A 17,424-nucleotide genomic window follows, 5' to 3' on the forward strand; every position below is an offset into this window, starting at 1 on the left:
CTTCAAACCTTACCTTGAGCAGTATTAACCTCAGGAATTCAGTTTCGTCGACGAATTTGAATTCCCCCCATACTCCATTTCACAACTTTAAAGGATGATTATTGAGATAAAAAGTATCTTATGTCCTGTCTTGGGACTCGAAATCTCTGTATACCAAATTTCAATTAAATCGGTTGAGCGGATTAAGCGTGAACAGGAATTTAAAAAAAAAGGTATTTGTTTAAAGTTTATATGTTTTTTCTTAGGAATGGTGTCAATGTGATACCAAAACTGAATTCAGCACCCCCGATTTATACGAAAATGATACCAAACACGGTCTAGCAGCGTCACTAATGTAGATATCAAGATAAAATTGAAAGCCCTAAATAAACATTCAAGAGCGGATATCTCAAAAACTATTCAAGATATCGAAAAACTTGAATGAATAAAACTTGTAACAAATTTTATCAGCTTTTGGTTTGCCTTAGTAGTCATGTCGCTAGGAGGCAAAATTTCCAAGATATAAGTGAAAAACCGAAAAATTAGACCTTCTTTCCCCCCTCTACCCCCCAGCACCGGGGCTACGGCCGGGGACTTTTGATATGTTCACCTCCTAACTAGTCCAAATAAAGTTACGTAGTCAAAAATTGTGTTCCTAGCATTTCCCTCTATAACTTCTTATTGCTTGGCCTAATAGTAAATTTTTTGTCAAAGTTGTAAAAGTGTCATTCTATGGAGCTTGCTATGTATTTAAAATATTGAAATTTTCTCTGAATGATGAATTTACTAGTGACTTTTGTTTACATAGTTAGCAAGTTCCATAGAATGACACTTTAATAACAACATTGTCAGATAGTATGTACTCGTACTAAGTGAAAGTAAGTGCAAGATATTAATAACAAATGAAACACTGCATAAGGTTCTTCAAAAGAAACAAGGACCCACATCTGAGCAAAAGCGACCCAAATATTGAAAACGTAATATTCCTTTATTGCAAGTTATCCCAAAGGACCAAAGCGAGCACTTTGGCTCGATGCTCAACAACGATGAATATTTTACGAGGCTCATGGGAGCAAAGTTGGATTTAACATGTTAACACGGTTGAGTCTGTTTTAAAAATTGATAGTAGATAGGCACGTAGTAAATGGCAGAGATAAAGAGAAAATAAAAGTGCAGCTGACGAATACGTTTTTCAACCATATGGAATCTAGTAATTGGTGAATGTAAGCAGCAACGAATATCTACAGTTGAAATACCGAATATTTGCGTGTCAACCGAGTGACACCCTTAATTTGCAAAACGTTCAAGTTGACAAACAAGATAAAGAGCTCAAACAGCTATAAGATGTTGATGTTAACTTTAGCTAGTCCTTCCTTCTCCGAGACTACGGGACGTTTTTATATAAAAACTTAATTATATGCAACAAAGTCCCGTTTTCGTATTAAAAATATCTTCATAGCGCCATACAACGTAATCCCGTTTCTGGTAGTTATACTACTAATCCAAGAACAGTATACCTACTTTGAGTGGCTATTAGTAGCCTATCTATTGCCTAGATTAAGACTATAAAAAAGCCACTGAATAGTGCCTTCGTTACTCGTACATCTAACTTAATTAAGATGGATTGAGCTTCTCTAGTTAAAACATGGCTTAGCAGACGGCTATCTATTCACTAAACATTATCTATAGACCTTGTCACTGGTATAGTTTGATCCCTAGATCTGCACAAATTATACGTTGTCAGAGGTCTGAATTATTCTGCTAAAATAATAAGTCATTGTAAATAATAGGGCTAAGAGTGGATCTACATCTTTGAAGATAGCACAGCGCTAAGTAATTACTTACATAAAATAGACCTACTAGATAAGATTTCAGGCAGTCGGCTTTACCTAATATGATAATAAAGCCTGACATAACTAGGCCCAGAGATAGTGTCGCTAAAAGTAGCTTAATTACATATGGCATTATTTATGTTTGGAAATTTTTCCTGGGTGATAAAATCGTTTATAATTGCAAAAATATTTGTATCGGTGACGGGACTCCGTGCCAGTAAAATAAATTAGTACCTACTACTGAAATTCCGCAACATGGCAAAAGCTATATAGAATCTTGCCAAGCCTTACCTACGAAGGTTCCTTTTATAGGAAACGATTTTCTGCCTTAATATATTAGAAAGTTGAATCATAAAGGTTTTATGAGTCTTATTTAAGCTTAATGGGAATAATGGGCCTTTATCGTTTCCATTTAAGTACATTTATTTCTCCTGCCGTTTCGAATGGGATGCTACTTCTTAGAAGCAGGAAGACCGACGGGTTTTCACGAGTAAATTGTAAGTAGTGGACCAAGTTATGAACATATTAATTGTAATAAAAAGGAGGACATTTTAATAAGAACAGGTTACACCAGCTTATAGTTCAGGAAAAAGCAAGACCGGAAAATTGTCGGTGAAAAGGCATCTTAAAAAATGATAAAATTTTAATAATCTGTAATAATATTCCAAAAAGCATGATCTCAGTTACATAAATGTGAAAACTGTATTGCAGCTATGTCGAACTAAGAAAATGAATCACAAATTATGTATATACAGTACTTAGTTAAATTAAATTAATATTTTTAGTTACCCCAGGAGTACTTTATCAAATTAGGTACCTGAGGTTCGTTCGTTCTAATAATAAGTCTAAACTAATATGCCAATTGCATTATCACAGCCTTTCCTCCCTTTTTTTATTCTCACGACTCTTCATAAAACGGCAGTTAAAATTAATATCCACATCAAAGAACTGAGACCAACGAAGGACTTAGCGAGGATTATAAACAGCCCGAGGAGAGTAAATACTTTAAAGGTTCTCGCTTTCAGACCCCGACAAAGAGGATTGCTTAATTAGAGGCCCTAAATTAACAGGGACGGATAATGTCTAGTGATGTGCGGCTCCTGCCATCGATTAGGTGCCGTTTTATTGAGACCGGAATTTTTTTCAGTATCAATATTTTACAAGTAAGTAGCGGATAAGTTTTAAAATGATTACTGTAAATTATTAGGGGAAATAGTTGTCATATACTTACTAAAGAAAACTATAAGAGTTAGATCTATTTGAAATCATTTCGTTTGACTAAGTAGGTAAATAATTGTTATAAGTAATATTTAGAAAAACGTTTAAGTAGAGAAATCGATTTCCTCGTTTTGTACCTGGAAAACGGTACTTAATAATGTTAGGTGCTATACTCGTAGTTTTATATCTATGTTATAGATACGTTCAGTATAAATACTTACATCCGGGAAGTTTATACAAGTAACTGTAAACTACAAATGAGTTTGTAAATAAATAGCATCAACGCCGTGAGATTGAACGATGAGTCAAGACTGTCGAGTCGAGACAACTCTACGTATTCATAACTAAGACAATTCAACATCAACATCAACATTTATTCAGCAAATAGGCCACAAGGGCACTTTTACACGTCAACATTGAATTTACATAAAAGCAAAAATAATAACATCAACAATTTTATAAAATAAAACTAACAATTCAATCTAACGTATTACAATTACTAAGAGATGTATATGGTCTCTTAATGTCGAATTACATACAAAATACAGATAAAAAAACACACACAAAAAAAATCTATAATATTTCGAGGTGTAAATGTCTCTAGGTGTCAGAACTATAAGATTATATAGTTTATCAAGTTATCCTTAGAGATGTATAAGGTCTCCAAGAGTCAATATCCTGTATAATTAATACATTCATTAAAAGAAAAGAAACATACGAGAACAGAATGAGGCGTCTCACTGTAATTAATTAATAAAAGTTACTAAGTATAATAGCTCGTGTTAGCTTAACAGACCAGTCTCCACAAACAGCACCCGTTCACGAGTATGACGCGTATCTCAGCCATCGCCTCCCTCAACCTTCATTCGGGAAAGTGGCGACCCGATCAACAACGCCACCGTAATTGGGTAATATAGACAATCAATTGCTAAAAAAACTGCGTAGGTATATCGTTAGTACCATTTAGTGTGCTTGTTATGGCTTGTTGTTTGTTCATAGGTGCAGAGGGGTTTTAAAACTAGTACTTAACGCCTTCCTACCCTGTACTATATATTTGGTCTCACTTCAGGAGGCCAATTCGTATTTACATAATAAATGTTAATTATGTATTTCACTTTGACATTATACTCTCTTACATCTCCCTCGTATTCAATTTCATTTATTTAATGATAATAATTTAGTTTTAATTAGCAATTATAATTATGAATTATTAAAGTGTAACTTGATGTCAGCGCATCGGTGTTGAGAAAGGAATTAAAATGATTACCAACTATGGATATTGCTAGTCTTTACTGCGTACGTATCTCTTACTTGAGATAAGTAATCAACGACACCTCACCTCACATTGTTTCACATAATTGTCGTTTACACGTTTAAACTAGAAATTACCATAATTAAGGACACCCTAGAACAAATGACGATTCAATCTATCTACGAGGGGTCTTGTAATATAGACATACTGTATTTTTTGAAGAAAAAAAATGTAGACACAGCATAGGTGTTCAATAGGACCAACTTTAATGTTTTTTTGAATTTGGTCAGGGTATATTATGTAGATTCAACATCAATGGTGTATTAACATTAATTGGCATCTGTTTCCTTTGCAATAACTCCATACGTACCTACGTACCTACACATTTACGTATGGAGTTATTGCAATGGAAACAGATGCCAAATGTAAAATACACCATTAATGTTGAACCTTTGAACCTTTCGCTATTGTAATAAGATTACAGGTAAATATAATAGTATCTATGTAACGTACATACCATGCTCTAAAAACTTAACAAACAGAGATATGGATATCTCTATGTGACAGACACATTCGAATGGGAACAGTAGAGGCAACTCTCTATTTGGCAATATTTACTCCAGGCACAGAGTAAATAATAGCACTAGGTACATAAGACTCACTCTCTAACAAAACGCGTCTCTCACGATCAGCACAGATATGGCCGCTAGGTGGCGCCAGCGCCAGGCGCGGCTTATGGCAAATCCCAAAATTGGGGTCGAACGAATGTACTTTTAGCTACCTGTGGCAAAGCGACGAAATCGCGGAGTGAGCCACGCCTGCCTCCAGGCAGATACTTTTGGCGCGTTGTTTCATCCACTACTATTGATGCTGACTGTACATGGCTGATAGTAGAGCTGAGCCAGCGTGATGGGAAACGTGACTGAATGCGGGAAACCAGTTTCATTGATAACACCGGTTTGATAAATCGCGTGACATAGCTAAACTGAGTGTACGTATAGCTATTAGCTACTCGTACCTATATAGAAAAAGGAGTAGAGTAATCCTTTTTCCAATAGAAGTTTATCGTTTTTGGCATTCATTAAACAAACAGAGTCAATCGGAAAATTCAGTTTCCCCAGATTGTTAAACCATATCTTAAAATATCATTTACATACTTAATATATCCATTATAATACGAAATTAACGTTGGATACTTGAATGGAAAAAGTATGACTCACTTTTCTTAGACCAAATATTTACTTTGGAACATAATTTTATTTAGTCTAAATATTATCTGAGAACAGTCCAGTTCAATTTGATTGTCAATAAGTGTATGTAGTGTATAATCATGGATGCTGTAATTCTTTTATTGAGATATTGTCGTATTGTATGTAAATTGCGTAATTGTTGTGGTTACTTATTAGTATGGTATGGAATGGAATTCGTTTTCTCTAGGATTATTATCAAAAACATTTCAACTTAGGTACATGATCAATTACTAAAAATTCAGGATATATAATAAATCCCAAATATGGAAAAAATTCCCGTTTTCAATTTTACCTGACTTTAGTCACAACCATAACTATTTCCAGGCACATAGCAACCGACGGGAGCGGTCCCGCATGTCACCATGTTTAGTTATTCGGCCTACGCGATCAATAGCCATAGCCACGCCTGTCTTGCCTCTGTGTAATGTAATGTGTTCCCCGCGGGCCTTTGTCGATATCTGTGAAGCCACATTGCTAAAATTGATCTTAAAACTACAGCCCGAGACGCGACCTACCAAATATCAAAACTCTACCATCAACGTTTGTCGATCGGTCGATACGTATCTAAAATACAAGTGCAAAATACAGTACAAATTTTCCTTGTTTCTCTTTTACAAAGTTTTCTTTCGAAAGTCAATTTCAATAGACTTACATTACAAATCCGTTTAATAAGAAAATTTACAGTCTTATTTATAATCAAAGCAATAAGTTTAAGACTTAAACCACCATAGAAACCTCTCTGGTATACTTAACTCATGTTTTGGTAATTTTGTGGATTGGATCTTTTACCTGAAACTACGTCCAAGTGTACCTCATATTAAACAAGCTGTGACTAAAACCTAGAACTTGCGCGCCTATACATTTGAAACATTTTTGTAACGAATGTATCTTCTTCGGGTCAAGTGACTCCGTCAAAGTGTTTACTCTTTGTTGTACTAACCCCACTTTACCCTTCTGTCAGAGTACATTTATAAAAAGTAGTCCATCTTAAAATAAAGGATAGGTACGCAGCCAAGTACAAAAAACAAGTGAAGAGACGGGCACAACCGGATTAGCCTGGATTACTTTCAGGGTTGAGTTTTATAAAAGGTATTGCCAAAAGGATGAAACGGGACAGTGATTTAGACAAGGGAGAACGAAGTCAGAGGCAAAGGCTGAAGCTTCACTCCACATCCCTATTTGAATTGTGGAATAAGTTATAAGTATACAGTAACCCATCAAGGAACCGCCGTAATAGTAGGAAGCGGTGCCGGTAATGGCCGAAACGTGTCAGCGGGCTCCATTCGCTATCTGCATCTCGGAACACAACGCGACGGAGTGGCGTTCAGATTTTCAAGTCTCCTAGTTTTGTTATTTTCTATTTGTCTTTTACGAGAAAAAATTGTTTATTAAAATAATTGGTAAATACATATTGTTCAATAATAAGAAAGTTAAACAATAAGTGATGTTTAACATTATTTTAGCTGACATAAATAAACAGTTAAGCCAGAAACTAAATACTCCGTTACCTTGGCACACCATGTTTATTTAACAAGATGTTCGATATCCGCGACTCATATATTCCAAGAAAACGAAAATAAGGTCACTGGAAGTTCGCCCTAGTCCTAATTTACGGCCCAGGGGAATAGCAACTTTATAGCCAAGAGTTTAAGAGTTATAGTCGGTTAAAGGCGGTATTACACTGGATGCGATTCGCACGTCGAGCGAGATGTTGTCGCTATAATACGCGCATAGCGTTGTCCCGCTCAAACATGAGAGCCAAACCAAACCGCTAAACTAAGCCGCCAAAGGCAGTATAGTTGGCATGTCACGTATGCTGTGCTCCCTAGAGGTGTCTGCCTTAATAATGTACGAGTAGGTACATATACCATACGTGAGTTTATGTTGTCTTAAGGGGTCCTTTGGGATGTAGTGTGTGATATTTAAGAGGTTAATGTGATAGTTTCTATTTATTAATTTTCTAATTGAAACCATCAAAATGGCGTATAGTAACGGTACCAATTATGGGACATTTAAAAGAAAAAATAAGACCCTCGATAAGAACCTCGATGCGGATCCTCAATGCACTTTTATTTGTCACAAATGTGGGCGACTGTGCCGTTCAAGGATCGGGTTATATAGCCACGAGCGACGCTGTCGCTAGTTAATAAGTCATAGATGCTGCTTAAATCATCTGTAAAGATGCACAAGGCCTAATGATGATGAAAAGAAAAAAATCAGTATTGATATTTCACTGTTAAATTTCTAACGCTTTGCGGGTCAAACGTTTACGTTACGTTAATGGTTAGTGATATATTTTTTCATAAGAACTTGATACTTTTTAAGAAAAACTGGAAATATAGGTACTTATACCAGATGTAACAAAGATAGTGGGTATCCGTTTAGGTAAGGGCATAATCGGTATCAATCGGTATCGTGTTCTGATTAGGAAAAGAGTAGTAGAAAAAGCTTTCTTTCGGGAAATTATTTGGCCTACATATGTATGTATAGCATGTACCGTCAAGTGGGGTAACTGGTACCAGCGTCGTTATCTTTTATTGTATTGTCCAGTGAATTAACCATTTTCTAAAATACGTTTGAGCCCCACTTAACCATCTTAATATTTTAATTTATCCCCAACATAATTATAGTGTAGGTAGATCCATTTTACGATGATACTTTTATCCGTGAACAGACTATAGAAGCAATAATGTCTGACGCAATGGGCTCTCCGTATCATGAGAGGACAAAAAGTGCATAGCATCGATTGCACTGGCATGCACCTGCGATGGAATTCCAAGGGGTCGCCAACCCACACCGATGCAGCGTGCTCACTTTTTTACTTTTGCACTTTTTTGTTCTAATACATATAAGTATACTTTTACATACTTTTTCTGCTCCCGTACTTTTATTTGTCATTTAAAGGGTCGTGCACGCACCTTTAAAACCCTACCTTATAGTTGTCAAGACAAGTCTTTAGCCTACTCCCCAAAAAAGAATTTGTGCATACACGCAGTATCTTTTTGGCGATAATACGATACTTCGTGTAATGAACACTTAAAAAATATTGAATGAAATACAGTGTTGCCAACCTTATTTTAAATGTCATCTCTGACAAATAAGTGAACCACAGACATGATTTTTTTAATTTATTCATTCTTTTCCCGCCCGTACCCTCAATTTTTGCTACCTACTTCGTGAATTAAAAAGATTTGTTTTTTTCAATTTTATTTCAAAGTAAGTGCTTGGTCGTAGAAAAAGTATTGTATGAAACGTTGTTTAAGTGAGTCAAAAAATACTTCGGCTTCGCCTCAAATTGTTACTAACGCCACTCGCCTTTTTTGACCTCTCTTAAACAACGGTTGCATAAAATACTACAACTGCACCCAGTAACTAGATGGTCAGATGTGGTCCAAAACATTACCCAGACTTCGCTCCAGGCAACGATGCAGATGGCCGAAGATCGAGAGGCCTGGAGAGCAGTGGTAGGAAGAATAACCCATAGGAGTCACGTCCCTCAGACAGGTCACGACCACGAAGAAGAAGAAATAACAGCCGCTGTAGGTAAGCGCTACTATTACTTTAACTACCTATATTAATAATTTAACATATGTTACACTACAACCATTTTGGCCCCTTCCAATGATTAATTAGCTTGTTCAACCTTATTGTAAGGCAGTAGAAGTTACCTTCCTACAACAATAGGAGCCTATAACTATAGTTTTCCCTAATGGGTATTTATTAGTAGTCACTTTGGCATTCATTATTGAACACCATTATTCATTATCAATATGACAATAATGTGCGAAATGTATGCCGTTTGTAGGTATGTGTACCGACGGATAGGCCATTCCTGAGATGCGCGGTCATCGGCCGCGCTGCGTATGTAGCTGTCTTATCTTAATAGTACCTACCTTACCATAATATTTCAAAAGCCTTCCTTACTTTAGAACGAGATCGTTGCCTAAAGTATTTTAACTAAAAGCTTATGTGAGAAAATACATAGAGCAATAACATTTTTATATTGCTCTATGTATTTCCTCACATAAGTGAGATGTGAGAAGTCACATCTCAATTTTAATCATGTATTATCATGGTACCTACTTTTTATTCTTACTTAAACAGTGTCCTTGAATTATTCATAGTCCGGTTTGTTAGCATATTTTTCTAAGACACATCGTACAATTCGTACATTTTAGTGCTGCAGAAATGTCAAAGAGATCTTAATTTAATCCTCAATGTAGATTTTTTACCGAAGTGCAAATTCTGCATGTCTGTTTCTAAGTCATAACACTGCTATCATGTACCATGGATGCCAGCCTCTCGAATTAAACTAATAGCCAGTAATAGTAAAGTGTGACCGGCTACGTACGTCCCCGCGTCCGGAGTGAGTCACGCGAGGAATGCCGTCCGGCCGCTCGCCCCGCCCGCCGCGGCTAGCTGAGGACGAGTGCCAAAAAGGTCAGCCCGCTAGGACCCACTAGCCAGGGGAAAAAACAAGAATGGACATAGATGCTTAAAGGTATTTAAAAAACTAGTACCTACAACATAAGGGTAAGTAATGTTTTTAGTCTACGCACTGTCAAATAATATTAGTCGAATGCCATTCGGGAAATAGGTCAATGTAAATTTTTCAAGCATATACATATTACTTACAGGTCACTCACGTAATTTAAGTTCACTCGGCTTACTTCGATCTGTTTCTATGTAGAATCGTTAACAGAAGGGATATCTTAAGGTCAATTCGAACTTGCATTTCGACATCAAAATGATGTATAAATGATGTAATTTTGTTCTCATTCGCGCACATCTCTCTCCCGCTAATAACAACTAAATGTCATCATTTTGATTTCAAAGTGGGCTCCTTATTATGGGCGCAAGATTAAGTAAAATATCGTGTTTTTCTCAAGACTGGCAATTACTTAACAGTGAATTACTTCAGCTCGACAACAGACTCGCTTTTCAAAAGATAGTCTAGACAACGTAATTGCCTTTTTCTGGGCATTATTAAGTTTTCGGTGACATAAATGGAGGAAAATAACTGCGCAATAAGGTTTCAGAGTATGACTTTGATTTGCCCTTAATAAGTACTAAGGTCAGGCGGGGTATAGTTGATTTTTTAAGCTGACCGTTTAGGACTATGAGAGCTCATAAGAGACACATTGTTTTTTTTTTGCTCGGGGAAGATAAAACGTATGAAGAACGTCCGTCTACTATTGTGTAATTCTATTCAGGTGTCCATGTAATTTTTCCAGCTCGCTGTACATTTTTTTAAATATATATTTTATTGCACAAAAAAGAAACAGATCGAATTATATTAAGCGATAATCGATTAAATTACGTAAGTAAATAACCTGAATTAAATCTTAAAGCGGTTTCACATTTCCCGATCCGATGTCGGATGATCGTTGGAGAAAAACAGCTGCTGGTAAATGCCCTAGGGCGTCAAGTCCCTTCATTTTTGCATTAAGGTGACAGTCCATTTCCAACGACAGCTGCATTACCTACTGTTTATTTTACTATGGAAATTGACAATGACAGCGACGCGTTCAGTACCGGTAGTGCAGCTGCGGCTAGAAATGGAATGTTACCAGAGCCACCCCACTGTTAGCGTCTCCCGAACGTCGGCGTCTAGTCAAGTCTATGGCTGCTGCTTGGCTTGACGCAACGTTGGCGCACCTGCGCGCGCAGCGACGCCATTTGCCATGCTGCTAGACGCCAACGACTCTCATGACGCTAGTGTATGGTGACTTTAACGCTTCTTTTGAACAACACACAATAATTAAATGTTTAAATAATGTAAAAAGGCACTTTTTACTTTTAGTTTCGTTGTAGTCGAATCCGACATCCGATATGGAATCGGGCAATGTGAAAATGCTCTTAAAATAAATGCATCGAATTTCCAGTATAGTTAGTGATAAATCTCGCATCATCCATAAAGCAGCCGGACAAGCCCGGCCGGCCGGCGGAAGTGCCGGCGCCGCCGGATGCGCGCAGCACTCCCGCGCGGGTGTCGCTAATATTGTGCCTACATTCATCTCTACCGAGAATCACTGGCAGGGCAGATTAGAGTGAAGTTTGTATGAATGACCTGCGTACTGTGTATGGCGACATTTTTATGAGACGCTAAACAGAGACTAATGAGTAGTGCAAATAGAAAGGCAGAAACAATTATTCTTAATTGTTCCTTAGTTGAGATTTTTTTTATTTGGGCCATGACATACAATTTTAACACTGACCAGAAGCTAAGAAGTTCTAATTTGTAAGTTTTATTATAGCAGGAAATTAAAGTCAATAATGGTGCATTTATCTATGTTATTACACGAGATAAGAATATAAATTATTCAAGGAATTTTAATTAAAAGACAATGATCACGTAAAGTAGGCAACAATATAGAGTGAACGTACAAAATTGATAACAATATTTAAATTGATGCCGGAGCGGATTTGCATAACTGTGTAAAAGGATAGTTTTGACTCTTACGATTTACGAAATTAAAAATCATTATAACTAAGAATTAGACCTTAAATAACAAAACGATGATGCTCAAACATTTAAAAAATATTGAACGGTCACTTACATATTTTAAATCTAAATTAGCTCGAGCCAGAACATGAGTGACTCGTTTTAATATATTTGATATAACTTAGGCTTATTTATTATAAGTGATATATGTATACACTTTGTGAATAAATTCAATCATATTGCATTTGTGTCCATGTAATTTGCTTAAGAAACCGAAGTAACCGAACTAAGACAAAGAAAAGAATTCGTCGAATAAATAAATGAATCACTCAAGCCGTAAGTACCTATTTAAATACCCAAACTTTAAGGAAAATTTCCTGAATTTCGAAATTGCGTGAAAGTACACAGAAGTGGCCTTCGCTTACCCAATGACTCAGTAGCGTATTTATACGCCCTTCATTCATTGGTTGACATTTCCATGCGCAGACGACTCAACAAAACAGTTCAAGGCCGTTGCATTCAATTAAATCATTCATTCATTCATTCAGTTGGTTCGAAGGCTACGATTGTCGATAATTGTATTATTTAGCGACGGGTCTAGTTAAAATTTACATCATTAAATTAAATAATTTAACCATTATTTTGCTATGCGAAGTAGAAATTGAGATGTACTTAAAAACCATCTATTACACAAGTTATTCATATTATTTAAAGAAAGAATGACACTTTTATCGCTTTTTAGTAAAACATGAATGAAACAATCAACACACTACATGAACCGACACCGGGATATTTTTTTCAAAACCAAAACCGGAGGTTCTGTTTTGGCAGACTATGAAATAACGCTTCAATTGTAACCGAACCTTGCGCCTTGGGAAACATTATTTTTATGCCAAAACCGGAACTTAACCCTAAACTTTGGTCAGACACCAGAAGTTACATAACACTTAGGTCTTGCCCAGATAGTTTACTCACAGCAATTACAACGACATAAACGCGCGCGCTTTAGCTACAGGTAAACGTACTAGTGCTCGACATGCTAATGCCCAATAGATGATACCTTGCTGTCAACTCTATTGACAATGACATAAGTTTCAAGTTGACATGTACTTGAACGGCGTCGAGCACCAGTACGTTTACCTTATGTTTGTTTTGTATAATTATATAAACTTACCGGCATTGCTTAAAGCAACCAAGCTAAGAACGGTCAGGATTGCGCCTGAACACGGCGCCATCACACGGTCGCCTCTCATTCTGAAACAAAGAAATCAAAATTATAATATTTAGGGAGTAAATCTGAAAAGTACACAAAATACAAGGTAACAAAGATATATGTACTCAAAAAGTACAGTTAAGTGACTAAAAAAATACAGTGTCCTTCTTTAACTCCGACAATTCAAGTGTTATTAAAACGTTTTAAATCGAATCTGTTTTAATCGCAGCTCTCCAAAGAAATTGAGGTACATACCCTAGTAGCATTTTCGTTGGGGCCCACGGTGCCAACGGTAGGGAAAACGTTGGGATGAGGTTCGTTCCGTAGCCAACGTTAATTTTGTATTGGCCCACCATCGCATTTACCAACATTCGCTGTGGCACAGATGCCCAACAATGGGCCTTTGTGTATTTTGGTACCGTTGGCTAAACAACGATAATATTCGTAGGCCCAATGATGACATATATCGCATTTACCAACATTGGCAGTGGCAGTGATGCCCAACAATGGGCCTTTGTGTATTTTGCTACCGTTCGCTAAACAACGATAACATTCGTTGGCCCAATGGTGACGAATACCGCATTTACCAACATTGGCTGTGGCACGGATGCCCAACAATGGGCCTTTGTGTATTTTGGTAACGTTGGCTAATCAACGATATCATCCGATGGCCCAATGATGACGAAAATCGCATTTACCAACATTGGCTGTGGCACTGATGCCCAACAATGGGCCTTTGTGTATTTTGGTAACGTTGGCTAATCAACGATATCATCCGATGGCCCAATGACGACAAATATCGCATTTACCAACATTGGCTGTAGCATTGATGCCCAACAACGGGCCTTTGTTTATTTTGGTAACGTTGGCTAATCAACGATATCATCCGATGGCCCAATGACGACAAATATCGCATTTACCAACATTGGCTGTAGCATTGATGCCCAACAACGGGCCTTTGTTTATTTGGTAACGTTGGCTAATCAACGATATCATCCGATGGCCCAATGACGACAAATATCGCATTTACCAACATTGGCTGTGGCACTGATGCCCAACAATGGGCCTTTGTTTATTTTGGTAACGTTGGCTAATCGACGATATCATCCGATGGCCCAATGACGACAAATATCGCATTTACCAACATTGGCTGTAGCATTGATGCCCAACAATGGGCCTTTGTGTATTTTGGTAACGTTGGCTAATCAACGATATCATCCGATGGCCCAATGATGACAAAAATCGCATTTACCAACATTGGCTGTGGCACTGATGCCCAACAATGGGCCTTTGTTTATTTTGGTAACGTTGGGTAATCAACGATATCATCCGATGGCCCAATGACGACAAATATCGCATTTACCAACATTGGCTGTAGCATTGATGCCCAACAACGGGCCTTTGTTTATTTTGGTAACGTTGGCTAATCAACGAAATCATCCGATGGCCCAATGACGACAAATATCGCATTTACCAACATTGGCTGTAGCATTGATGCCCAACAACGGGCCTTTGTTTATTTGGTAACGTTGGCTAATCAACGATATCATCCGATGGCCCAATGACGACAAATATCGCATTTACCAACATTGACTGTAGCATTGATGCCCAACAATGGGCCTTTGTGTATTTTGGTAACGTTGGCTAATCAACAATATCATCCGATGGCCCAATGATGACAAATATCGCATTTACCAACATTGGCTGTGGCACTGATGCCCAACAATGGGCCTTTGTTTATTTTGGTAACGTTGGCTAATCAACGGTATCATACGATGGCCCAATGACGACAAATATCGCATTTTCCAACATTGGCTGTAGCATTGAGGCCCAAAAATGGGCCTTTGTGTATTTTGCTACCGTTCGCTAAACAACGATAACATTCGTTGGCCCAATGGTGACGAATACCGCATTTACCAACATTGGCTGTGGCACGGATGCCCAACAATGGGCCTTTGTGTATTTTGGTAACGTTGGCTAAACAACGATAACATTCGTTGGCCCAGTGAGCACAAATATCGCATTTACCAACATTGGCTGTGGTACTGATGCCCAACAATACCAGTTGAGTTTGCTTGTGGCGTCACTAGATGGCGTTACTGTCTCCAAACATAGAAGTTATAGTTATTTTCTCGATTATTCCGGATATAATCATAATATTTTTTAAAAGTAACTTATAAATCTAATAGCTATAACTATAAAATTTATACATAAATTTAAAAAATTGTATTTTACCAACATTTTCTCAATTTAAATCTCAAAAAACATAAATCTCGCTTACGAAGTTTCGAAGTGCGGTTAGTATATATACAAATTAGAGTGTATAGTAAGTGTACTTGCTTCGGCAGTACATATACTAAAATTGGAACGATACAGAGAAGATTAACAACAACTGCTGCCTAGGGCCTTCATGTGGATACAACCAATGCCTACCGTAGTGTAATTGTAATATTTATCAGGAAAGGCCCAACGTCGTATTACACAACCACTTACCTAACGTAGGGTAACTGTAGGACTCGTAAACAAAAGCCCATTACATAATTAGACTGTAGGCAGGTAGGCACACTATAAATTACACAACTATTTACCTACGGTAGTATTGTAAGAATCCTACACAAGGCCCAACGTTAAAGTTACAATGTTGGCCCTTTGTGGGACAAGCTGTGTTGGGCCTTCAATCTGGTGCACGACTACCTACCGACCTACCTGACTTGCCGTTGGGTAATTGTTTGCCCTTTTTTATTTTTTTGCAGATGGCCCTACAGCAAGCCATACGGCCAAATGTAACAATTAACCAACCATCAAACAAATGAGTATAGGCCCAACCACGGCCCAACCAAAACCACCACCGTTGAATAATTGTATGATTTATTTAAATAGGCCCAACGAAAAAATTACTCTAATGGGCCTCTGTTGGGAATCTTCGGGAGGGCCTTTGTCGAGGGCCCTCCAGCAAATCGTACGGCCAAATGTAACAATTAACCAACCATCAAACAAATGTGTATAGGCCCACCCACGGCCCAACCAAAACCACCACCGTTGAATAATTGTATGATTTATTTAAATAGGCCCAACGAAAAAATTACTCTAATGGCCCTCTGTTGGGAATCTTCGGGAGGGCCTTTGTCGAGGGCCCTCCAGCAAATCGTACGGCCAAATATAACGGTTGCCCAACTAATACGTAAACAAAGGCCCAACAAAATCCCTACAAGAAAATGCTATTAGGGTAAGTGCATTACTTATATGTATATAGCGCGTGGATTTCGCTCCGTTTAATCTACCGACGCAAGCGTCCTGGGCGAATGAAACATTTAGATATCATATTGATTTCCAAACTTAAGCTTGAATTGGCCTCCTAGGAAGGCTAATTCGTCATTCAGGTAAATAAATTAATCACAAATCAATCATTTCACAATGTCGTGACACATTATTGACATTCCTGGGAATTGGGGTTTACTTAGCTGGCTCTCCACTTATGTTTACATATTTAAATACACGGAGTAATGTTTACAAATACTATAGTCATTTGTTTACACGGTGATTCATTACGTTTATACCTGAGAATGATGACATGATTGAAACTCGAAATACTGTACTATCGAAGAATCATCTCGAGAATCATTAAAATATATTGGTATCGAGTCACTCACGCAATTTGGTCGAATTTCGCCCTATATGTTTCGATCCGTGTGTCTATACTGAAACAACCGTCCACAACACAGGACGAAATTCGAGTTTTGCGAGAGTGACTCATTATAAATATATTTAAACACTTATAGATTTCTAAATGTATACGATAGATCGACACCACAAAAAAATAATTGAACATACGAATTGCACTTGTTAGCAAAAAGGCAGGTGCGAGCAGTCACTGACCCGACTCCAGCGCAACCAGATCTGTCATCGCCATAACTCTCCAGTATAAGGTTGATCTTCATTTGCTCACAGTTTTATGGGACCCGGGGCCATGTAATGCTGGTCTTAAACTTGCAGTTGGTATTCGATTGGACGTTCAGCATCCTGATAACGGGATCAGCGCGTAAAGAGAGTAAATTAGTAAATATGTGTACTGAGTAAGGTTTGCACTAAGTCATTAGAGGTTTAGAATTGAATAAGAAAGACATTCAACTGATTTTGGTAAAGCGATTTATATCATATAGCGAAAGAGCATTTTCTGAAACTCACTCTTTCATGTTTAAATATAAGAGATTTGTTATTTAAAGAGTCATACCTAA

General features: G+C 37.5%; 1 protein-coding gene across 1 annotated transcript in view; it reads right to left on the reverse strand.

Annotated features, from left to right (window-relative positions):
- The window catches only part of LOC134664889 (mucin-2), a 73,204-nt gene that overhangs the window by 14,440 nt on the left and 41,340 nt on the right, over positions 1–17,424 (reverse strand). Inside the window, exon 2 of the mRNA XM_063521599.1 lies at positions 13,151–13,230. Coding sequence (XP_063377669.1) covers positions 13,151–13,229 — 79 coding nt within the window. The 5' untranslated portion in view covers position 13,230. The remainder of the gene's footprint in view (positions 1–13,150; positions 13,231–17,424) is intronic.

This window comes from Cydia fagiglandana, chromosome 6 (genome assembly GCF_963556715.1).
Source record: "Cydia fagiglandana chromosome 6, ilCydFagi1.1, whole genome shotgun sequence".
Lineage (NCBI taxonomy): Eukaryota > Metazoa > Arthropoda > Insecta > Lepidoptera > Tortricidae > Cydia > Cydia fagiglandana.